Source organism: Anser brachyrhynchus, assembly GCF_964034855.1.
Source record: "Anser brachyrhynchus genome assembly, chromosome: 13".
Lineage (NCBI taxonomy): Eukaryota > Metazoa > Chordata > Aves > Anseriformes > Anatidae > Anser > Anser brachyrhynchus.
The window spans coordinates 10407090-10429906 of record NC_137708.1 but is presented as its reverse complement, the minus strand read 5'-3'; the positions used below and the strand labels follow the sequence as shown (position 1 = coordinate 10429906).

At 56.9% G+C, this 22817-nt stretch overlaps 1 protein-coding gene across 1 annotated transcript; it reads right to left on the bottom strand.

The window, feature by feature from the left end:
• Positions 1-135: 135 nt before the first annotated feature.
• On the bottom strand, positions 136-22817 carry F8 (coagulation factor VIII). Its single transcript, XM_080554581.1, has 26 exons — positions 21961-22817; positions 19062-19186; positions 18645-18767; positions 18199-18411; positions 17106-17177; positions 16613-16720; positions 15337-15558; positions 14818-15067; positions 13728-13902; positions 12656-12749; positions 11790-12001; positions 11300-11450; positions 10953-11162; positions 7055-9710; positions 6493-6658; positions 6108-6314; positions 5352-5580; positions 5057-5239; positions 4741-4857; positions 3461-3532; positions 3104-3189; positions 2833-2988; positions 1905-2049; positions 1266-1414; positions 794-970; positions 136-553 (listed from the first exon to the last, which is right to left on the bottom strand). The coding sequence occupies exons 1-26, from the start codon at positions 22107-22109 to the stop codon at positions 398-400; spliced, it is 6603 nt and encodes a 2200-aa protein (XP_080410707.1). The 5' UTR covers positions 22110-22817; the 3' UTR covers positions 136-397.

Below are 22817 nucleotides of genomic sequence, written 5' to 3'. Positions count from 1 at the left end.
CGCCTCCTGCAGGGCTGTGCTTGTGGAAAACAAAGCTGAGGAAGGATCTCTGGGGCTAATTAATTACTAGCTGCTGGTAATGCTGACTGAGCCCCTGGGGACTCTAAGGTTGGAGAAGAAGAGAAAGTGCAGAGATACTGGAAAATTACTGTTTAATTCTTCAGCATTATGCCTGACTACATGGCATGTGGTAGATGAGGGGCAGGTAGACTGATGACGAACCATCTGCCCCATCAGCAGGAGCCACCAGCATGGCCAGGGCTCCTGGAGCAGAAGAACCTCTGCTGATGCCACCAGCACCTCCTGGACACACGGAGCGAGCACAGCCCTGCGGGGCCAGCTCCATGAGAGTTCAGTGTCCAGCTGGACGTGGGTCCATGGGCTGGCACTGCAGCCATCAGTACTCCTGCTGAGTGTCACAGCCAAGGAACTCTATCCGCAGGGCGATGTGGTTGTGCCACTGGCGGGGGTGTATCCTCACGTAGCGGGCAAAGAGGGGTGGCTCCAGCGCGTTCATCACTGTGCCGGTGTGGTCTTGGTTTGCCTTGAAAATCTGGAAAGGAGAGAGAAATCTGGGGTGCTGCTGTCTGCTCTGCTGGGCTCTGCTGCAGTGAGCCCGTGACTTGGGGACACGATCAACATGGACAAGCAGCTCTTGGGAACTCTCTAGGATGAAGACAAGCACAGCTCGGCTCACTGCTTTTGCAAAAATGCTGTGAGTATGTTTGCTGCAAAGGGCTGAGCTTGCTGCCCCAGGGCTGCTGCAGGATGGCTGCGGGGCAGCTTTGCCTACCTTCTCCTTGCCGTCCTGCAGGACCGGGCTCCAGTGCACGCCATTCTGGCTGCTGGAGACAGCAAACTCCTTCACGAACATGTGGGTGAACACAGCCTTGGCACCTTGGGTTATGATTGCAGTCACCTTCTTGGTTGCTTTAAAGTCCACCTGCAACCACTCGTTGGGGCTGTTGCTCTGGGGGAAGACAGACAGACTCCCGTTACCCCTCAGCAGCGCCGCCAGCAGCAATGAGAAGGCATGCTCGTTGTAGCTGAAGTCAAGCTGCGCATCATCCCAGGCTTCACCCTCCCCATCAGGTGTCTGGTTGGAGTTGCTGGGGGCAAATCCCCTGCCTGCATGCTGGCAGCCTGCAGGGCGCATGCGGTTGAACCGCTATTCATCACGCCTTGGCCAGCAGACGCAGCGAGCAGCCAGCCTGCCTGCTGGCATCGCCCCGGCTGCCTGCCTGGGGTCTCCCTGCATGGGCTACCTTCGGTCTCCACGCGTTGGTCCTCCCCTGGAGGTTGAGGCGGGCCTGGGAGGGTGACCAGCTGGAGAAGACGTTGGTGCTGTAGGAGGACGCGGAGATGCGCTGGTCGGGGATCCCTCTGCTCTCCATTCCTAGGGGCATGGAGCAGCCTGGAAGAGAGAAGCAATGCTTGTCAGAGAGGGGAGTGGGCCCGTCGTGGAGATGCCTCCTGGCTGCTCCCTCCTCCAGCTGCCCTCTGTGCACTTCCGTGGGCACGGCATCTCCCGTGCCTCGCTGCAGCATTGTGGGCCCTGCACTGCTCGGTGCCCTTGTCTGCAGCGTGGCTCTGGCTGGGGGGAGCCAAACTACACCTGCACTCCTCCACCTTCTTTTCTCACTGCTGCCTGAGGTCTCCAGTGGTTCAGGACAGAGCACCGGTGAGAGCCCTGCGCTCTCCTTCTGGTGCTGCTGCCTCTTAAACCGTAATGAGGTTTTCCACCTTTGTTCCCCCAACACCTTAATGCCACCTCCTTCCCCCTCCGCAACTGTTAGGGGAGCCCCGAAACACGAGGAATCATGAAACACGCGGAGCTGGAGCACTCAGCACCCCACTGGATCCGGCCCCAGCCTCAGCGCCCGGTGCCCCGAGGCGGGACGTACTGTTCAGGTCGCAGCCGAGGAGCTCCATGCGCAGCGTGGTCCGGATGCTGTAGTGCGTGGGGTTGATGCGGATGTACCGGGCTATGATCGGGGGGTTGAAGCGATTTTCTTTCACTGCGGTTCCATCCACATTTGCAAAGAACAGCTGAAGGGAAAGGGTAAAAAAAAGGGGCTGTCGTACTGGTGGAAAGAGAGCTAGGCAGGACAAGGATTAGCATGGACAAGATCATTTCAGTCTGGCACTTCTGTATCTTATCACCATCCTTACAAGAGGACAACAGCTCAGGGAAGTATTTTGAGATGTGACTCAGACCAAGGGAATGTGAACGGGGCAAGTCAGGGCTAACCACTGAGGAAGAGGACTGGGAGAAACTTGGGGTCCATACAAATAAACTTTTTGTATTTTTACCAAACAAAAATAATAATAATAAAAAAATCAGTCCTGGGACTTTTGAACTTGGGAAGAGTTTTGGCCACAGCTGGTACACTTGATGGAGGCTTTTCTGGGTACTTTTCTTCACTCACTGGTATGACCAGCCTATGTGTATTTAGGTTGTGGGTTTTCTAATAAATAGAGCTCCACCAAATCATCTGCATCTGCACACTTTTTAGAAAGCCAAATTTGCCTTCGGGGTCAAAAGAGGTATTCAGGGAAAATCTTTTGCCTACTTCTATATAAAATGCAACATAATCTTAGTGTTGATCTCACAGCCACACAGGACTGTGGAAATAAACAACAAACTGAAAGAGATGGACACAGTGCTTGCAGATCTATGAGCAGCAGTTCAGTCATCCTGGTGGTGAAGGATCACTCTTCCTGTCCTAACTAAATATCTGGGGGCCCAGGAGATATCTATCTTGGGTACCGAGCTCCCCAGCCCTCATCACCCCAAGAGGCCCCATCCTGGGAAGCCACTCTCCTCCTCACCATCTGGGTGCTGGTGGCGTTCCCCTTGTATTGCCTCCACCTTTGCCCATCGAGGCTGTAGAAGACAACAAACTGGGAGACGTAGAGACTGGAGAGCTTTTGTCGAGCCCCTTGGGTTTTTATGCCGTGAATGATCATGAGACGCAAAAGGTCCACCTGGAAACGAAACAATGGGGTTAATTTCCGACGGTCGTGCCTGTGTGTCCTTCTGCCTGGTGCACCAGCCACTGGCGTGCCCTTGCAGTGTCCCCAGCCTCGGGGCCCCTCTCACCTGGATCCAGGCATTGCCGTGGGCAGTGCTCCAAGCGTTGATGGAGCCGGTGTTGTCCAGCCTGGCCAGGTAAGGGGCCCACTGCCCTGTGAGGAGAGTGCACAGGTATGAGGAGCACAAGGCAGTGCCATGTCCACCCCCAGGGTAGGGCCTGAGCAACACCGATCTCCCAGGGGGTCGGTGGCCACGTGCAGGGTGGCAGAGCCCTGACACGATGGGAGGGCACCCCCAGGTCCCAGGTGGGACCCCAGCGTAGGCATGGATGGAGGGGACCTGCTCTAGCCAAGTCTTGTCCAGGGCACACGACTGGGCTGTGCTGGCTGAACCTGCCCCTTGCCAGCAGTGCCCCCTACTCACCGTACTGCCCCGACGCCGTGATCTGGGAGTCCGCAATGTGGCCTGAGGCCAGCCCCAGGGCATTTTGGCAATCTGCAGCCCAACAGGAAGAGAGGGGAAGGAGAAAAACAGAGAAAAACAGGCAGAGTTGGTTAGACAGGGAGGTTTTTGAGTCTCTCCCAACCTGGCGAGCTGCCTCCAGGCTCAGGAAAGTGTTCTCAAGCCTCCAGGAGCCCCCAGACTCATTTATCTCTCATCAAGTGGGAAATCTCATGCGTCTCCGCATCCACCCCTGAATTTTCAGGGTCCAGTAAGTTCTTGCTCCTGACCTCAATGTCCAAAGTGAAGTTCCCATCACCAACCTCCGGCCAAGCTGGTGCTGTGCTCCCCAGTCCCCAGGCCCCTGACCTCCCATCCCCACGTCCCTATCTCCCAGCAATGCTGACAAGTGGCTCTTCCTTACACCCGTGCCTTGCTCCTGGGCCTTTTTGTTGCCAGGCAGCACCATTTAAAAACAAATATCACATCGCTAAAGGGAAGCCTGCCTGGCACCCCTGTCTGTCCACGTCTCTCTTCTGGTCTGCTGAGCACAGGGCTGTTTGCCTTGTACAATAACTCTTGTTATTAGCTACTTGTCACTTCTTGGCATCACTGCTGCATGGCAAATGCTTCTGGGGGAAAATGCAAATATGAAATCTTAAGCAGATTTTTTAACTTATGGAAACACTTTCTGGCTGACATTTACTGCTCCTTTAGGAAGAGGAGAGGGGCTGTCACGGTGCGATAAAACACCCAGCCTCACAAACCACTTCCCCCAGCGCTATTTACGGTGAGGGAGAAATGTGTCGTTCTGGGGGAAACAGAGACAGATTTCCTGTGCGTATTTGGCAGTTGCTCTCAGGGATGTTTTCATCAGCACGACCTGCCATCAGGCAGCGTTGCGCTCTGTGCCTCAGTTTACCTCTTGACATGGGGTCGGGCCCTGGGCACATCACCCTCCTGACAGCATGGGCTTCAGTCACTGGGGTCAGTGCGTTTTACAGGGGGTCTAGGGACCCTCAGTTTTGGAAAACATGCCCTAGGGGCCAAGATTTGCCGCCCAATGAAGCTGGTCCCCAACCTTCACTGCATCCCGGGCTCTGCTAGAGATGGGTAAGGCGGCAGGGGCTGAAGTCAGGACTTCAGGGAGACCCAGGGGACCTCACTTAGATGACCCATGGAGAAAGCTGAGAGCCCTGGGGGACAGGGAGCTCAAAGCACGCTGTACAGCAGCACCCAGCCCTGCTGCTCTGGTCACTCACCCAGGTTGTACACAAGGAAGAGGGCACTCATCCCGGCTTGCTGGTGCTCCCCCACTTTGCACTCCACCTGCCAGATCCCAGCATGCGAGGGCCACATCTCCACTGTCCCGAAGACACCTGGCCAGGAATGGAGATCAGAGGGGAGTTACCAGCCATAACAGGCTGCTGTGGTGCCAGGCACTGTGCAGACACACAGCCTGACTCTTCCAGACCTGTTCCCCATTCTTGCTATCCCCCACAGGCTTGGCACACCCTAACAGGCATGGACATGAAGCCACGCAGCTGGGCTGTGCACAGTGCTTGTGCTGTATCTCACCAGGGTAAAGGTTGTAGACTCCCATGTGGTACTCCTGGCTAGTCCTGACGCTGAACATCTGCCCGTGAAAGTGGACGGAGTGGATGTCCTCGGTGCTGCCCATGTTCAGGAGGTGCCATCGGACCCGCTGCTGCTGAGCCATCACCAGCCCGGGCAGCGTGTCCCTCACGTAGCCATTGATGGCTGGGGAAGGCAGTGGTCAGAAGCGGCTGGATCACAGGGCGCCTCAAGGCCCCCAGGTTTTCCCATCCCAGTATAGATTGTGGGATGGAAAAGGCAAGGGCAAAATCCTCACCATGGAAGGAATGGTTTCTCCTAAAGTCAGGGTTGTCCGGCTGGATGTGGCAAGGCGGGCGGCAGTTTCTCTTCATGTTCTCCAGGAAGTACCAGCTCTTGGTCTCGTCAAAGATGGTGAAGAGCAGGGAGAACTCCTGCACAGCCAGCTGCCGTCTGGAAACGGGGTGCACCACGTTTTGGCGGCAGATGATGAGTGGCCCGATGAGGCCCGAGTGCAGGTCCTTCTCCTGCGGGGGAGCCAGGAAAGAAGTTGGAGAAGGACATAATGTTGATGCTTGCAAACATCACAGCAGCAAGGAAAGTGGTGGCCCTGCCTGCATCCCTGGCCTGGCTGCCACCCATATACAGGGCATGGCATGAGTGGGGTGGGAGGGACACACTGGGAATCCCTCTGTCCCCAGCTACGGAAGGCTGCACAGCAAGTGCTTGTACATGCTTTCAAGGGAAGTGGTGTCCCTCTGTCCAGCTGTGCTCCGCTAGCATCGCAACCTAGGGGCCAAATTCAACCAGATTTGGCAGAGGCTTACAGGGCTCCAGAATGCAAATTCCCTACAAGTCTCACAAAAATGTAGAACTGGGAAAAGGGGGGAAGCCAAGAGAAGACAAATCAGCAGCACGCATTCGTCGCTGTATTAGACACCTGAGAACTACACCGCCATCGGCTGCTCTAAGCACAGCACCACAGGAAAAGCCTTGACCACACAGCCAGGGCCGTGTCACCCACGGTTCACCACCTTCCCGGCCTGCCACCCACCAGGTCCACGTTGGAGAAGTAAGCCCAGGCCTTGCAGTCGAACTCCTGTGTGGTGGGTGCCATCTGGGGCAGGACTTTCCAGGAGTAGTCCCGCAGCTCGCCGGGCTGCACGGCCTCCTCGCCTGACACCGTGCCCCGCAGCTCCTCGTAGCCTTGCAGCGTGGAGTGGAAGGAGAAGGGCCGCGAGGCCATGTTCTTGAACTTGACCTGTGTTGGAGTGGAGGAGAAGCAAAGGGAGGGTAGGAAGGGGGTGGAAGCAGTGCTGAGTGCCCCCACGGGCACTGCAGAGCCTGCAGGCACAGCTCAGTGCTCCCTCAGGCTGAGCAGAGCCAGCAAGGAGGGGCAGGATGTCAGGGGTTATAGGAAACAGGGACTTTCAACTCACCATGATCACGTCTTCAACTTCTGCCCTGATGTACGGCCCGAGGATGCCCAAGTGTTCGTCCAGTTCTCCCCGTATCAGTGGCTGAGTGAAGGAACTGTCCAAGTACTCTCGGAAAACCACCTTGCGGTACTGTCGGAAAGGCTTCCTCCTGCCGCTCCGGGGGTCCCTGCGGGGGTGAGGGCGGTGAAGCAGCGCGGGTGAGACTGCCCCTTACAGACAGCAGCAGGGGCAGGGCTGCTGCGGGGCCGAAGGGCACAGCCACAGGCACCTACACTGAGCTATCTGGGGGGCGAGGGGGCAGATCTGCACCACCAGCTGGGTGATGCAGAGCCTAGAGCATCCCTTATGCACTTGCAAGGATGCTCAAAGACCCTGGAGGTACCGAGCTCCCTGGGTGGAGGTGCAGTGCTGGGATCATCCTTCCCCCGGGCTGCTTGGCACAGAGTGCCTGGCTAGGCCACACAGTCACAGACCTGCAATCCTGCCTGTCCCAAAGTGCCAGCCATGCATGGAGCCATGCCACACCGTGCCAGGGCAACACGTGAGGGGAAGCAACACTTACATGGCTTTTAGGAAGTGCTGGGGTCTCTGGTTCCCATATTCCCACATCACCTCCACTGCTGCAATGAAGTACTGTCGTATCCGCCCCTGGAAGGAGCGCGGATCGTGCTCCGCTTCTTCATAAATGTCAAAATCCTCCATGGCCTGCTCTGTTTCGCTGTAGTCATCATAGTCCAGTTTGTCAGCCTCTGGCCTCAAGTTGTTCAGAGCCTGGTTCTCCCCATGTCCTGGGGCATGGGTCCTCTCCCCCGCCATGCTGCTGCTTTCCCCGTCCTCCTCAGGCTCTCCCCGTTTCCCGGTTTCTCCAAGGACATCCTCCCCCCGGAGCACCTGCCGTTCATCCGGACTGGCTTGCACATGTTGGGCTGGTTTCTCGGTAGCGCTGTGCCTGAGCTCAGGGCCGCTCAGAGGCAGGGAATAGTTCTCCTCAGAGGCCAGTTTCACAGAGATTTCCTCCGGGTTTTGCCCAGAGGTGATCTCAGGCACAGAGCCCTTTGTGGCATTGGCCTCCAGCTGCTGAGGCCGGGGACTGAACCAGGCCCTCTCCAGACCCGGCTGCTCCACGGCATTTGTCTCCTCCTCCATCTGGCTTCTCCCCTGAGCCTGCTCGCCCCACGGAGCCCCCCAGGCAGCCCCTCTGCCCGGCTGCAGCTCGGCCAGAGCTGGGCTCTGCAAGCCCCCAGCGTGCCCCGCTGCCACTGCTGAGACTGGGTCCCAGTTTGAGGCCAGGTCTGCGGCCACGGCACCATCCTGTGGTCCTGAGCTGCCAGCTGCTGGCACTGCCTGTGTGGGGAGGGAGCTGCCACTGCGCTGAGCCCCCCCGCTGCTGCTCGGGGCTGGCCCCCCGTCAGCATGCCTCTCCTCAGCTCCGTCTGCAGGCACAGCCTGTGGATCACCCCTCCCCGGGCGCTGCCTCCCTTCAGTCAAGTTCCCCGTTTCTTCCAGGCTTGGCTGGGTCACCATCCCCTCAGCCCCAGAACCGTGTGATTCCAGGGACCTCTTCTTGAAGCGAGTGCTGCAAAAAGGGGAATGAGGCCCGCACCCTCTCTTTCCCACTGCTGGCTCAGGGGTCTGGCTGGCCAGATCCTGCTCTGCTCTGTTATCTGCAGAGGGGGACACCCTGCTGCCAGGAGAAGTGGTGCCTGGAAGGCCCAGACCCCGCAACAAGCCTCTGCCCTGCAGTGACCTGGCTTGTCGGGGCCTCCAGCCGGGGCTGCCCGTGCTCGGGGCTGGAGCTCCGGGTCCCTGAAACTGCTCAAGGCTGTTTAAGAAATCATTTGGGTGCTGCCTTGTGTCATTGGCCACAAGGTTAGGTTCAGAAATGACAAGTCTGTCTGTCTCTGGCAGTTCCTTAGTGGCCGTAGCACCCTGAAACACTGCCTCCAGGATTAACTCATCCCTCTCTTCTGTCGTCAGGTAGCTGGAAGGCTCAAGGTCATTGCTGTGTGCAAAGGTGGCTTCGAGAAGGCTTGTGCCTTTGGCAAGTTCACTGGCTTCTTGTGTGCCATTTTTTGCAGGCAAGGAGTTACTCACATCTGTAAGGATTTGCTCTTCTACAGGCCTTTGGGGTCCCAGGTCTGGGAAAGAAACATTTTCCCCTTCAAAAGATTCATTAAAGCCTTGTGAAACCATTTTGTGAGGTCTTTTTTCCAGCCTAGCATCTAACTCCTTTGAGGAATGACTGCCTTCTCCAGTGTGGCTCTGAGACCCAGTGCGAGAAGTCCTGCTGTCCCCTGGCTTGTCTGAGGGTGCTGAAGAACTGGCCAGTGCGAGGGAGGAGTTTGGGTCAGCGCTTAAAGCCAGCTCCGTATTGATTGTCTCCCTTGACTCATGGAGATTTAAGGGCATTTCATCAGCGCTCTGTGAAGATGTGTCTTGAAGTCCCAGACTGTGCTCCAGGTCGTTCTGGTGAAATGAGCTCCAGGTCCCTTGAGGAGAACCTTCACCAGCAGCAAAGGCAGCTGAGTCCCGCAGGCCCGCTGTGTGAGCTGTTGTCTTCTGAGGCTCTGCTTCCAGGATCTCCAACGTACCGCCAGACTGGACCATCATCTCTTTTACTGGCTCCTGTACTTCTAAGATATTTATCACCTTATTTCCCACCATATCATCTGGAGCCGATGTAGCTTGGTGCAGCTGTTTCTGACCTGCTTCGGAGCTAGCAGCACCATGGACCTCTCCACTGCTGCTTGCCAAGCGTTCCCCAGGGCGGAGAGCCCCTTGGTCCTGGCTGATGTTTTTTGACAATTCTTCTTCATCTTCTAAGAAGGATTCATAGGACACTAGATCATAGTTTGTCTCCGGCAGAGGTGGGGAAATATCAGCTGGATGTGGGTTACCCGAAAATGTTGATGTGCCATTGGAAGAGGGACCAGAAATACTGCCATTGCTCGGGAGGGCCCCGTGGCTGGGTTCTGTCAAGCACAATCTTGGCTTCCCCGTCTCATTTTTGGAAGAGGTGACATTGTTCAGCTGCTCACTCACACACGGTCTGCGCCATCTCCTCCTCTTAGAGAAGCCCCTCGGTTGTGGGTCAAAGGTATCTTCTTCATAATCTTCTTCATCAGGGTATTCCTCATGCTGGCACTGAGAGACTGTGAACTTGGCGTGCATCCCTCGGTCTCTGAAATCAGGATTCAGGCACCCCAGTGTCCAAGTGCCTGTCTCGGGAGAAGACAAGAGGACACCATCAGCACACCGCAGTGGGAAATCAGAACTGCCATCCCCACGCCACTCCCTTGCTAGCGTAACCTGTATTTTCAGACAGCCTCTAGATCACGCTAGTAATTTCAACATTTCCAGAATCCCTAGAGCATCTTACAGCCAGGCTCACAAGACATCGGGGTTGCTGGTAACATCAGAGGTGATCCTGACACGCACCACCAGCAGGGCTGGTGCTTCCTGCCAGAGCTCAGCGAGCTGCATGCACCCGTGAGGCCCCACCAGCCGCTTGGCGAGAGGAGTTAATGTACTGAGAAACCACAACACCTCCAGGATTATCGCCAGCAGCAGAGCAATCACCATTATCCACCCCCAAAGACGTGCTGGTGCTGGCAGATACACCTCTCCCCCAGCCCAGACGCAGCCGTCACGTCTCTCCCACTCGAGGAGAAAGAAATGAAAAGGCTGCCTCTTGCTCACATCCCCAGCCAACGCACTTGCTCTCTGCCAAATAAGTGTGTAATAACCCAGCTCTGACGCTGGAGAGAGCTGTCATCTGCTGCCGGCCGACTGCTTGCCTTCCTCAGATCAGCAGGCGGAAAGCAGAGCTCAGAGGGATGCAATGTTTGGCTGGAATTTAGAAAGCTTCCTGGGTATCTGGATACCCAGAAATACTTATGGATACCCATGACCAGCGTATCAGTGTCGGCTAAATTCTGTGTTTCCTCCGTTAGTGAGGAAATGGGTAATGGCTCTGCTTTTGCAAATACTAAGGGGAAAAAAAAAAAAAGAAAAGAAAAGAAAAGAAAAAGCTGAGTAGGAGGAAATAAAAACCAAACCCTTCCTAAGACTTCTGTGCATCCGGTGCACCTGTCCTTGCAGAGGTGTGTGGGTAAATGTGATGCCATGAGCAGCACTGGAACCGCAGCAGGGACAGCATTGCCACTGCCACCACATCACTGCAGCCAGCTTACTGGCTTGGCAGCATGCGTTTGACATTAATGCACCCTAATCGTGAAGTAAGATGTAGTAATTTAAACCATTTCTTTGAGTTAAGCTTTGGGGAGATGTAATCACCACCTTTCATTTTGCTGCTCCAAGAGGCTGAGCATCCCTTTGCTTTTGGGGTTGCCAAAATGTGATCTGGTACCAGACTGCGGCATTGCCCCTGCCTGGAGATGCTCACTTCGCCCTGCTGTGATGCCCAGCCCATGGTCTATGGAATAGCCCATGCTACTAACCTGGCTTTTCCACGCTCATGTAGACAGTTTCTCCAGAAAACGGGAAAAGGGTAAGCACGTCCTCAAAGACCATGTTGCGCTTGAATGTGTTTCCAGAGAAGAAGACGGAGAGGAAATCTGTCTGGGCCCCAACGCTCAGGACATACCAGTACACAACTTCATGCAGGCAAAGTTTCAGTTGCAGGTTGTCAAAGACAAAGCCGTTAATAGCTGGAAAAGAGCAGGGTATGAGACATTTCATCAGGACCTGGCTCCCCAGGGGCTGCCGAGCTTCTGCCCATTCCCTGGGGCAGGGACCAGCCAGTGTCTGTGTGGGCTTTGCGGGGAGCCCCCCGCTGGGCACTTACTGTGCATCACGTTGGAGGCATAAAACTGGGGGTCCTGGGTATCCACGTGGGCTGCATCGGTGCAGAACCGCCTGATGTTCTCCTCCAGGTACCAGCTGCGGTTCTCATCGAAAACCGAAAACAGCACCGGCCTTGTCTCATCCGACATTATCTGGGAGGCAGAGAGGGGAGGGCATGTTGCTGGCCTGGCCAGAGCAGCACCCAGGGTGCAGGGTGGCTGCCAGCCCTTAGCCTGGGTGCATGGGGAGCAGTTTACTGCTTTGCACATAAGGTAGGGTCCAGTCTTGGAGGGAAGGGAGCATGCAAGGAAGAAGACAGGGGGGTGGGACTGATGGTAGGGTTGAAGACAACTAGACAACCAAATTTGGTTTTACCCAGATATTTCGCCCACCACAGTTATTCCAGCCTTTCAGCCTGGCAGTTAAGGTGGCAAAGCATCTTCCTTGCCAAGGGAACGTGACGCTTTCTCTGCCACACCTGGAGGACCCACCTGATTTCCTCTCTGGTCCATGGACTTCTTGAAGCAGATCAGGAGGGGCCCAATCAGGCCTGAGGCTGTGTCCCGTGCCGGGTCGACGGAGCTGTAGTAGAAGCGGGTGAGGCAGCGAGGATCCGCTTGCGTTGGCCCATCCTCTGTCGTGACCCTCCAGCTGTAGGTGAAGGACTGGCCAGGGGCAATAGGTATGTCCTTCACGTCCTTAACTGCCAACACACAGCCCAAGGGCACATCTGTTAGGTCAGGACTGCTCCTGCAGGGGGTCATCCCGCTTTATAAAAGAGTTCAGAAAGGAGGTTTCCTGATAGCAGGAGTCACATAGAAAACTACCCAAACTGGTAGTTTTGGTACCAAAAAGGGCTGGTGGGCCACTTTGCTCTTTTGACTCTCCTGAAAGAAAACCTGAATTGCGATAATAACGTGCCACAGACCCGGACCAGCTCTGAGCTTTTCAGCAGCTGCCATCCCACTTCTGCCACTTTGCTCCAGACCCTGCAATTGGACCTGAGCTCGGCACGAGGTGCTCCTGGCAGCGTTCACCAGGGATGGGTGCGATAGGTACTGCTCACTGCAGCCATGTCAGAAAGTGGAGACCTCCAGGGTGAACCAAACCCATCCCAGCTCCTCGGGTGACAAAGTCCCTTCTTCCAGCCATCACCCAAGCCTTCCTTAGACACAGTTACATGGCACCAGCGGGGACATGAACCAAGAATCGTCTCCAGGAGCCATGGGTCTCAGGTGCTCGGATGGATGAGTTGGGCAGCTAGTCTTACCACAGGCTGGGGGAAGCTCTCCTGGCCCAGGAAAATGGCACTGGCCACCTGACATCCTAAACACCCATGGTCTGCCCACGGCCTTACCTTGAGAGGACTTCATGGCGTGGTACGGCCTTACACTGGTGAGGCCGTGAGGGTAGATGTTGTACGGTCGGCTTGCCAGATTCCTGAACACAATCTGAAACAAGGACAGCCAACAGGACATTTAGCACTGCCAGACTGTTCTGAGCCCTCAAGGCTGCCCTCAGGGTGTCCATGCAGGGCAAAATTGCTGGGCTGTGGTATTGGCACTGCCCACGTCTGAAAGGGAGGAACCCGGACACATCCAGGACCACGTAGAGAGAAGCGGCACAGAAGAAATGACTGCTTGTTTCTCCACCAGTCTACACTGACCACCTTTCCGGGAGGTGCCCACTTTGGGTACATTTTGGGAGGGCAAAAAAATGTCATATTTGTGAAAGAGCAGGTTGCTATCTTTAGTCTACCTTTCCATATGGGACAGAAGAGCTCTTTCAATCCAGGAGGCCCTGGAGGGCCAAGACACTGAGTGTGCACAGCAGTCAACAGCTTCAAAGTGCTCCCCACTTAACTGCGTGAAGCCTTTCATTTACGTCCCCAAATAGCTCTGTCGGAGCTTCGCCACAGGCGTTACCCTCAGCTCCATGTGCACAGACACACAGGGAACCCCAGGCAGGGAGCGGAAATATGAAGCTCCTGGAAAGATCCCGTTCCTCCCAGCAGCAAACAAGTCGAGCGGGCAACAGGGCATGTGAGGAGACCCAAGCGGCAGCCCCCAGTACTGTGTGGTAAGAACACTCAGATGGAGAGGAGTGGAGAACGAGAAGGCACTTCTGCCTCAGAAGAAGGTGCTAGGTGCCATGGGTCATGGATTAACTCAAACAAGTCCTAAGATGACTACAGTGAAGGGGGCTGAGCAAAATTATGTGCATTCCTGCTGAACTCAACAAGAGTTTTAGCTTTGCCTTTCAATAGCATCTCCCTTTCTGTTGAACTTTGGACATTATCAGACATGATAGATCTCCCCAAGGACCTATGTCAGACCACAGCCAAGAACCAAGAGCTATTAGGAGGAATAGCATCAAGCTTTTAAGCTTTCCCCTTCCAGTCTCTGTGTGGAAAACAATCACTCTCTTACCTTAAACTGATCTCCAACCTCCCCCTTCAGGACAGGTCCCAGAATTCCCTTATCTACTTGGTACGACACCTTGCGCTTCTTGAAGGCTGCATCCTCATATTCCACAAACATCACTTTCTTATACTTTGAACCAATCCGCTGAGGGCCAGCCTCCAGGAACAGGCTCGTGGTGTTTCTGCAGGCAAGAAAGAGCAAATGGCCGCATGCAGGATGGCATCCACATGCATCCCTGGCAGCCCAGGGATGGCCCAGCCAACTGCTGTACAGAGGCAAAATAAAAAAGATATTCTCATCCCCGCAGGACACCCCAGCACCCTGGAGCAGCAACCAGTGCTTCTTTGATGGGGAAACGCCTCTACTAGGCTGCTCGTGGGCAGCCTTGGGCTCACGCTGCCCTGTCCTGGAGGGAAGTGGTGACTGGGGGAGCTGAGAGCTTGGCGGGCTGTCCCGTGTCAGGGCCATGAGCGTTGTGTGGAAATAACGCAGCAGAGCAGCTGTCTGTTCTCAGCATCCCAGCTCCTTAGCAGGAGCCAGGCCCGAGCTGGAGAGGACGTACCCTCTGGCTGCCCCCTGCCAGCCCTCCCTTACCCCACGGGGGGCTGCAGGTGGCTCTGGGGGCTGGGATGTCCACCCTGGGGCAGAACCCGGTGACCCCGCTGCTGAGACAGCCCCAGCCCACACACCCCGCGTCAGCAGAGTGGCACTGGGGCAGGTGACAGGCGTCACTGCTGTGTGGTGCTGACTAAAGCACAGAGACTAACGGAGTGTGCCCTCTAGAGCAGGTCCTTCTGCAGGGACAGCCACCCCCACCTCCGGCTGCGGGCACGTCTCCCAGCCCCGGGGCAGGAAGGCCCACCAGGGGTTGCTGCCTGCAGGGGCTGACCCTGCAGACCTGCACGACAGAGCTGCCTCAGACAGCCACCGATGGTGGCATTTGGTAAAACTTGGTAAACATCAGTTCCTGCCTTCCCACAGCTGGGACAAAGCTGTCCAGGCTGGGCAGAAGGAAAATAAATTCCTGGGTAGAAGGGGAAGACCTGGCAGAGCTGCCTCAGGGAGCAACCCCGTGGCCTCGGGAGCTCACTCTCACCTATCCAGAGATGCCGGCTTCACAGGGGCGTAGTCCCAGTCCATTTCCTCAGCCGCGATGTAATGGGTCCAGGTCACAGGGTCCTTCTTGGCAAAAGAGCGCACTTGGATCACATGGTAAGCTTCCTCTTCTTCTTCTCCTTCTTCTTCCTCGTGGTCCTCCACCTCCTCTGGCTCATCTGACAGTTGCCCCATCTTCAGCAGGCGCTCCTCCAGGCACTGCTCGACCTTCACAAGGGCCTCCATGCCGGCTGGGTTCGGACAAGGGGCAGGAAGGGCCATGCTCACTTACCTGCACAGGTGCTTGCCCCCCCAGGCTCTGCTGGAAGATTCCCTCTCCACTGCTATCCCCACCAAACGTGCCGCCACGCAGGCCAACACATGCCATCCCGGTCACGGGCCAATTTGCACATGGATATAGCACGATTAAGCAGGAATGGCCTTGGAGATGCAGCACCACACAGAGCCCAGGGCATCCCCTGAACCTCTTTTCCCCCAGGCTCTTGCAGGGTCAGGTTACCTTGCTGGTGGGACGGTATCTGGCAGAACATCCGAAACTGACCGGCTGTTCCTGGCATGGTCTGAGCTGTGAGATACGTGGCAGGGGAGATTTCTAGGCTGCTGAGACGGTGGCCCCTCACCAGAAACGTGTGTCCCTCAAAGAAGATGGAGTGCACTTCTGGCCCAGTGCCCAAGCCTATCACGTGCCAGTGGACCTGCTTCTTGAGGCACAGCGTGAGACCTGCCAGGAGGGAAGGAAAGCACCCGGGAGTCAGGACACCTCCGTGTCCATCCCGTGTCGCTGCTCCTGGTGTCACGGACACAGAGCCCGACGTGTGCAGAGCACAGTCCCCTGCCCTACAGGCTTCAGCAGGAGAAGTCACACGTAAATGTGGGCTGTCTGAGCACAACAGAGGGGCAGGTCGCATCACCCGGCTGAAATAAAGCCAGGCTTACAGAACGGCGGACTAGCCCCTGCAAGGGCTTTGGAAAAGGCTGAGAGAAGCGTGCTGACGGGAGCTCACGGCGTGATGCAGTGGCAAGACGAGCAGATGCACTCCCTGGCTCTATAAAACAGGAACAGGGAGCTGGGAAGGGGAAGCGTTTGTCTGATCACGGTGCTGGCAAGCCTCACGCTCAAACACTGCATCTGGGGCAGGGCTGCAGCACGTCTTCAGCAGGAGCTGAAATACCCCAGGAAGGGCAGAGAGAGGTCACCAGGATTATTTAAAGGCTGGAGAAAATTCCTTTGCTGGAGAGTTTCAAAGAGTTCAGTGTGCTTAGGAAATGGGAGAAAACTTGACTGCGTTGTAAAAATATTTTCCTGGGGAGAAATCACTGTGTGACAAAGGGCTCTGCAATCTAGTGGGGAAGGGAATAACAAGTTCCTGGAAACTGAAGCCAAACAAAGTCAAGTACAGAGTCAAGCACTTGTTTTTAGCACTGAGTGCCAAAAGTGACCGGAATAGATCCTTAAAGCCAGGGAGGAGACAGGGGGCAGGCTCCATGCTGAGGGTCTCAGCTCTCCGTTGTCACCTCTCCACCAGAACCTGTCCGTCAGACACCTCTCAGGCCAGGTCCCACAGCCACATGGGGGGTGCTGGTGTAGGTGAGGACCTTCACGAGGGGAAACCTGCTGTGCATGGAGCAGGTCTGCTCAGCTCCATGGATCCACCAGGCCAGGGAATTCAGGGGACTTTTGCTTTTGCCTTTTATTGGAGAAAGGTTTGCAGACACAGCTAGACCCTTCTTGCCTCCCACCACCTCTGTGCCCGCCCCGACAGACCGGTGCTCACCGGGCAGCGAGCCGTTGATGTAGCCGTTGATGGTGTGCAGCTCCCCCCTGGTGCGGGGCAGGGGCTGAGGAGCTGCCGGGGGGTCGGGTTCAGAGTACCAGCTTCTCCCTGTGGAGAGAGAAGGATGCAGTGTGAAAGCCAAAACCCAGGGAGGTCAGTTGCTCAGTGCTTTTTGGAAATCCTCGGAGACCTGTCCACTCCACGTGAACGTGGTGGTGACTGTTGCATGTGACAAGGCATTTCTCCCCCCCGCTTCAGCCCGTGTGAAGGGCAGAGGGGTGGGAGCTGGGGGCTGCAAGCTCCCTGCATCTGGGGCACGGAGGCAGGAGCTGCAGTGCGGTACCAGGAGCACGTGGGCCAGGGGCTGTGCAGGGCTCGAACCCCTCAGAGGGAGCTGAGCGGCTGTGCCCACACCGTGGCCAAAGCATGCGCCCCAGACCGGGCTGAATTCAGGGTCTGACACCAACGTGGTCAGCTCAGGTGGGGCAGTTACCTTCGTCAAACACTGCGAACAGCATCACAACGTCTTGCTGCGTGTCCTGGGTCCCATCGCTCACCAGGGTCCCTGCAAGAGGCCACGGAATGGGGCATTTTAAGATCAGCAAGTGCCATGCCCATCTTCCCAGGGGAGTCCCTTTCTGCCCTCCACAAATCAAGGCCAGGCTGTGGATTGGTTTTGCCACATCTCACGAGGTCAGTGACTGTCACAGCTCTGTTCCCAGCCTTTCATCCCTAAAACCCCGTGGCTGAGAGCAGCTGCCCCAGCACGCACCGAAGGGGCAGCCTGCCCTGCCTCTCCCTCGCAGGCTCTCGGGATTCACTTAGTCACCTGGAAGAGCCCATTTCATCCAGCCCCCTCATCAGCACCATTGTCTGCACTCCTCGTCTAGACTTTGCTTGTCAGTGGAGAAATAGTTCGCGGCGAGTCATCGGGGCCTGCAGACAGAGCCCCCGGGTGAGTCGCACCCACGGGTGCCCATTCCTCTCCGGTGACTACACCGGGGTCTGGACAACCACCTCCAGGAGATGGCTCAGCCAGGGGAGACCAGTCCTGCCCCAGGTTCACTTCTTGATGCCGTGCACCCCAGAGGTGGTTAACAGTCAAGATTTCCTCATCTCCACGTCCACCAAAGGAAGAGAGAAGGCACAGGTACTGTGGGTGAGGCAGTGCCCCAGGTGTCCTGTCTCTGCCCTTGTTCATAAAAAACTTTCCTTTATGTCTTCCAACAAAATCCTGTTTGGCAAATTGCCCTGGCAGACACTGAATGATTGTAGCTTAGTGAAGCTCTGAAGGAAAGACATTTATGCTTCCACAGAAATTCACCTTATCAGTAGATAAGGTTCGGCTACAAGGCAAAAGATTTCATCTGTAGTCTGAAATTTTGCAAGGGCAAAAATTAACCAGGTTCTCTCCCCTGTAGGAAAATCCAGGGGTGTTTGCCTCCCACACTGGGAAGGAACTCTTTGGGGAAAGGGCCAGCTCACTGACCCCACTGCCATGCTCAGCCTCTGGAAGGTGTTTTTGATTCCTCTGCCTCTCAGCTCATGACTGCACCTGACCTGTCCCCATCCTGGGTTGCTCTTACCAGGCCGGCACACGAGCAGGGCTCCAATCAAACCGGAGTTGGTGTCCTTCACGCTGTCGATGTTGGAGGAGTAGGAGTGGGTCAGGCACGGTGAGTCGCCGTCTGTGGGGCCCTGGTTTTGCTGGATTTCCCAGATGTAGGTGTGCGTCTTCCCCGGATCCACCCTGTCGCCCTCCTTCTCTAGCTGGCTGGTCTCATCCTCGTACCCTGCACCTGCGGCCAGAGGAACAGCCTGATTTCACCGAAGCTTTATCCCCAGCACACGGTGGATACAGAAATGCCTCCTCCCCACCCCAAGCCCCCTGGCGAGCCCGACTTCTGCAGGAGATGGCTGGGCTCGGGGCAGCAAGCAGAGCCGACACCAAGGTCGGGGAGGGACGTGCCTCCTCCTGGGAGCAGGAGGTGCAGCGCGAGGACTCGCAGCGTGTGGCCATGGCCCGACTCACCCTCTGACGCCTTCCAGTAGGACACCCCGATGGCGTGGAGGTTGTACGGGCGGGAGGCCAGGTTCTTGAAGGTGATGACCACTGTGTCATACACTTCTGCTCGGATGGTGGGGCCCAGGAGACCTGGAGGGGGAAGGCGGCGAGGTCAGGCAGCTGGGCGGTCAGCAGTGGGGCTGGCACAGCCGCTCACACCCACCCACGGGCCCTGAGGGGCTGGCTTTCCACCTGCACGGTCGGTCCCTCATGTAGCATGGCAGTATCAAGTGCTCCAGCACCAGCAAGGCTCCCGGCACCCCCGGCAGCTCTGCCCAGGATTTACATATTTCCCACTCCTGGTTGAGGAGCGGCTGGCCTTCACCAGCACCCGCCCAGGATGGGTTTGGCCACTGGGCTCACCGCTCTCTGCATGGTTCTTACCCATCCACGCCGGCTTGGGCTTGGGCTGTGTGAAGGAGGCATCGGGGAACTCCACAAACACGGCCTTCCTGTAATGTGGAAGGGCACCGGGTGCGGGGGGCTGAGGTCCCGGCAGCCCTGACACGCTGTAAGAGGAAGGAAAAGCCAAGGCTGATTGCACAGACGGGCTGCAGCCATCCTCTTCCTCCCGTCCCCGCCAGCACGCCGTGCCAGCCCGGGATCGCTCACCCTCGCATCCTCTGTTTGCTGACAGACACCAGGTGTGTTTGGAAAGGTTTTTCTCGGCTCACGGATGCTGACGTGGCCGTGATTAATGCCATGGCATTAGTCACGATGGAAGAAGACACAGCAGCAGGCAGCACGGTGCCACACGCGGCTGCTCTGCGCTGCCCGCCCCGTCCCCAGCACCCACAAGTGTGGCAGACATCACCCGTAACCTCTTCTTGCTCCCCTGCTCCCCCTGGAAAACCTGTGCCAGGCGGCACGGCAGTGCGCTCCTGTGTGCACTGCGGCCCAAGCAATGTCTCCACATTCGTTTCTTTTCTGGCTGAACTGGGATTTACAGCCAGCCCCTAAAAAAAACACTCCTTGAAGCAGGAGGATAAAGGAGGCTTGAACGTATTTCACACCCCACTTATCTCCGCTGGCCATTTTTGATCTGTAAGCAGCTTAGTTAATTCATTTTCCATAAGGGATCCAGCACATTTATCAGGATAACAAAGCCATTAATTTCTCCAGGGATTTTAGAGGCCCGCTTATCAGCCCCAGCCCCAGGACTGAGACCATTTCCAGTAACCAGACAGACCGCCTCCAGCCTTGCTTTGTTTGGAGCAGGAGCCAGGTGGTATTTTTTTCCCCCTGAAGAAACTGCAAGGGCTGCTCTCCTGCTCTGACTAAATAAATCCAGGCAGCAGTTCTCTGCCTGAGTCTTCCTCGAGGGGAAGAGGAAGGAGCCAGCGTGACTAAGAAGTTGAGGAAAGCACGATACACTCGCCCCCAGGCTGCTGGCTGCCGTCGGGAGACCTTGGTTTGCTCACCCCAGGGCCTGAGAACCGTGGGCAGAGCAGGGCTGGAGTCCTTAATCTCTAACTCGCAGCAAGCCCAGCTTGGAGACATATCTGAGACACCAGGGTCCAGTCCTGTTAACTTTGCAGCAAACAAGGGAGAAGCCCTCTGGAGCCGGGGGATTTTGCTGGCACAAAACCCAGCCCCTCTCGGCACGTGGGGCTGGCTGGCAGGAGGTGTGGGGACACGGGGGCTTAGCGTGCAGCCCAGGCAGAGTGACGGAGCCATCGCGGGGCTGAGGGACGTCTGGTCCAAGAGCTGCTGGCAGCTCCCCTGCACGCAGGGTCCCTACCGACTTCCTACCCCGAGGAGCAAAGTTCCTGGCGCGGCCGATCAGCATTGTTAGCCGCAATATCTGTTCATCTCCCAGAGCCAGGAGACGGCCAAGGCCAACACCCTGCGCCACCGGAGCACTCAGACAGCTCAGGGCTACGTGGCCGCCAGCGGCCGAGCCTGAGCCGAGACCCCCGGGGCTGTTTTGGGACACACTGCAGGTCGTGTCTGGGGAGAGGGGGAGAAACTGAAATCATGGGGAACGTGCCAGAGCAGCCCCGGGGCTCACGCAGGGCTTTCAGAGGTGCGCCCGGGGTGCTGGTGCCATGAGGGAGAACCGGCGGAGCAGGAGATGCCCCAGGCACGGCTCGGAGGCACTTGGCTCACCTCTGCGTGCCCTTTCTCCGCAGCTTGGCTATTTTCCTGCGTCCTCCCCAAGCGGGAGGAGCAGGGCTGAGGCTGCGGGAACAAGGCCCCTCTGTCACCCTGCCGGGAACCACGCCGCCCAGCCAGCCCCGCTGCCGGCCACGGCTCCCCCGGGAGCTGCGCCCATGGGCAGGCCGGTGCCCTCCGAGAGGGCCGAGGTTGTCTTCTGCCCTGGTAGGAAGGGGCAAACAGCCTCAGGCCACCTGCCCGGTGCCCACAGGGCTGTCCCACAAGGGGCTGCCCGTGGTAACGTGGCTGAGCAGAGGGAGACTTGCAGTGGGACAGCATGCTGGGTGGCTGGGGTGGGGGGGAAGGCAGAGAGAAAATGTCTCGTCTTTTAGGCACGCTGGTGGGGTGAGACTTGTGTCCTAGAAGTGGTTTCTGGCTACACAGGGATGCTGGAGGAACAGCCTGGGACAGGTGAGAGGGTACAGGTAGCAGACCCCCCCTCCACCCGCAGAGGAGGCAGCAGTAGGGTGACACAGAGGGTACAGCTACATCCACAGGGGCACAGCCATCCAGCTCTGCTCCCCGCGCTGGGCTCAGAGCAGCCCATCCACAAACAGCTTTACGTCTCATCCCCGTGCCCAAGCAATGCAACAGCCACTTTTCCTTCCCTCTCCAAAGCATTCAGGCGAAGCCAGCATGCTTTCCTCCCTCCTCTTGCTGCCTACCAACACCATTTTTTGCTCAGACACTAAAAGTTACATTCATTCCCTAAAGGGAAAAGTCCGGCCCCAGCAACATAATGCAGGCGAAGATATAAATATAATGCAAGCAAAGGTATAAACAGCTGAAAGTTAAGTTTTCCCAGGGGTGCAGCAGGAGCACAGCTCCCCGGGCAGGGAGACATGGGGCTCTCCCTCTGCCTGGAGCTCCCCACGGAGAAAGCACTGGCTGGAGAACCAGCCCCAGGCTCCCCGCACAGACTTTAAAGGATCACCAACAAATGGCGTTAAGATAAAGCAGCACAGGTCTGCTGCTCTCCCTCTAGATTTACCCCACCTGTGCATTATCAGGGTTGCACTTAGCGTGCTCCGTTTGCTGCCCTACGTGCCCCCCAGACCCAGCATCATGTCCGCGGGGTGGGAGAGCAGCCCTAAGTGCGCTGGAATTGCAACAGAAAAAGCTTTACCCCGCAGGTGTTTGCAGCACGGAGAGCAGGTCGCTGTGTGTGTAGTCCCAGGCGGTCTCCACGGCCCCGATGTAGTACCTCCGGACTTCGCTGATGCTCTCCTCAACCAGGCAGAGGAGCACGAGGCAGCGCAGGGCTCCCGCCAGCATCGCGCCTGCGGCTGGGAACCGCTGCGGCTTTAGGAGGAAAAGTGAAAAGGAAGGGGAGAGGAGAGAAAAGCTTTTATCTTCTCAGCCAGCTGTCGTAATCCACAGGAGAAGGTGATTTAAAGCCAGCACCCGCGGCCTCCGTCAGAGCGCTGGAGAGTTTCCCAAAGGCATCAGGGGAGGAATCACTCAAGCGGGTTAATGCAGAGAGGAGCGTGTGAGCGACGGCCTCTCCCTCTCTTCCTCCAGGGTGGCAGTGACAGGAGGAGAGGAAAAAACAAAGGGAAAGGGAGGGCAAACACGGCATTAAGCTCGGCTGCAGGACCCAGCTGGCTCTGTGTCCTGGCCCATGTCTGGCAGTGAGGTGAGGAAAGGGAGGGTTGCAGAGGAAGGGAAAGTTAGGTGCGGTCCCTGCCTGGTCCCACCTTCCCTCTCACCACTGAGGGCAGAGAGAAAAGCAGGTTTCGGGCCAGCACCCTGTCTTGGGAGCCTCCGTATCCCCCACAGGTCGGCCCGGGCTCATTGTGGGGCTGGAGCTGCTGCTCCTGCCCCGGGCAGCCCCCAGGGACCAGCAGCTGCCTCCTTTACCTGCAGGCTCCTGCAGTGTGAGAAAATGGCAGTTTAGGGCAAAATCTTAAATGACAGTTCAGGAAGGCTGAATTGGATAAGGTGGCTTATTGCTAAGGAGCAGGAGAGGTGCTGTGCCCCCTG

Coding starts and splice junctions, on each gene's coding strand:
- F8 (XM_080554581.1), bottom strand. CDS start 22,109: ATGCTGGCGGGAGCCCTGCGCTGCCTCGTGCTCCTCTGCCTGGTTGAG. Junction 9,711..10,952: donor CATGAGCGTGGAAAAGCCAG/GTTAGTAGCATG, acceptor CTCCCGAGACAG/GCACTTGGACACTGGGGTGC. Junction 554..793: donor TGCAGGACGGCAAGGAGAAG/GTAGGCAAAGCT, acceptor TCTCCTTTCCAG/ATTTTCAAGGCAAACCAAGA.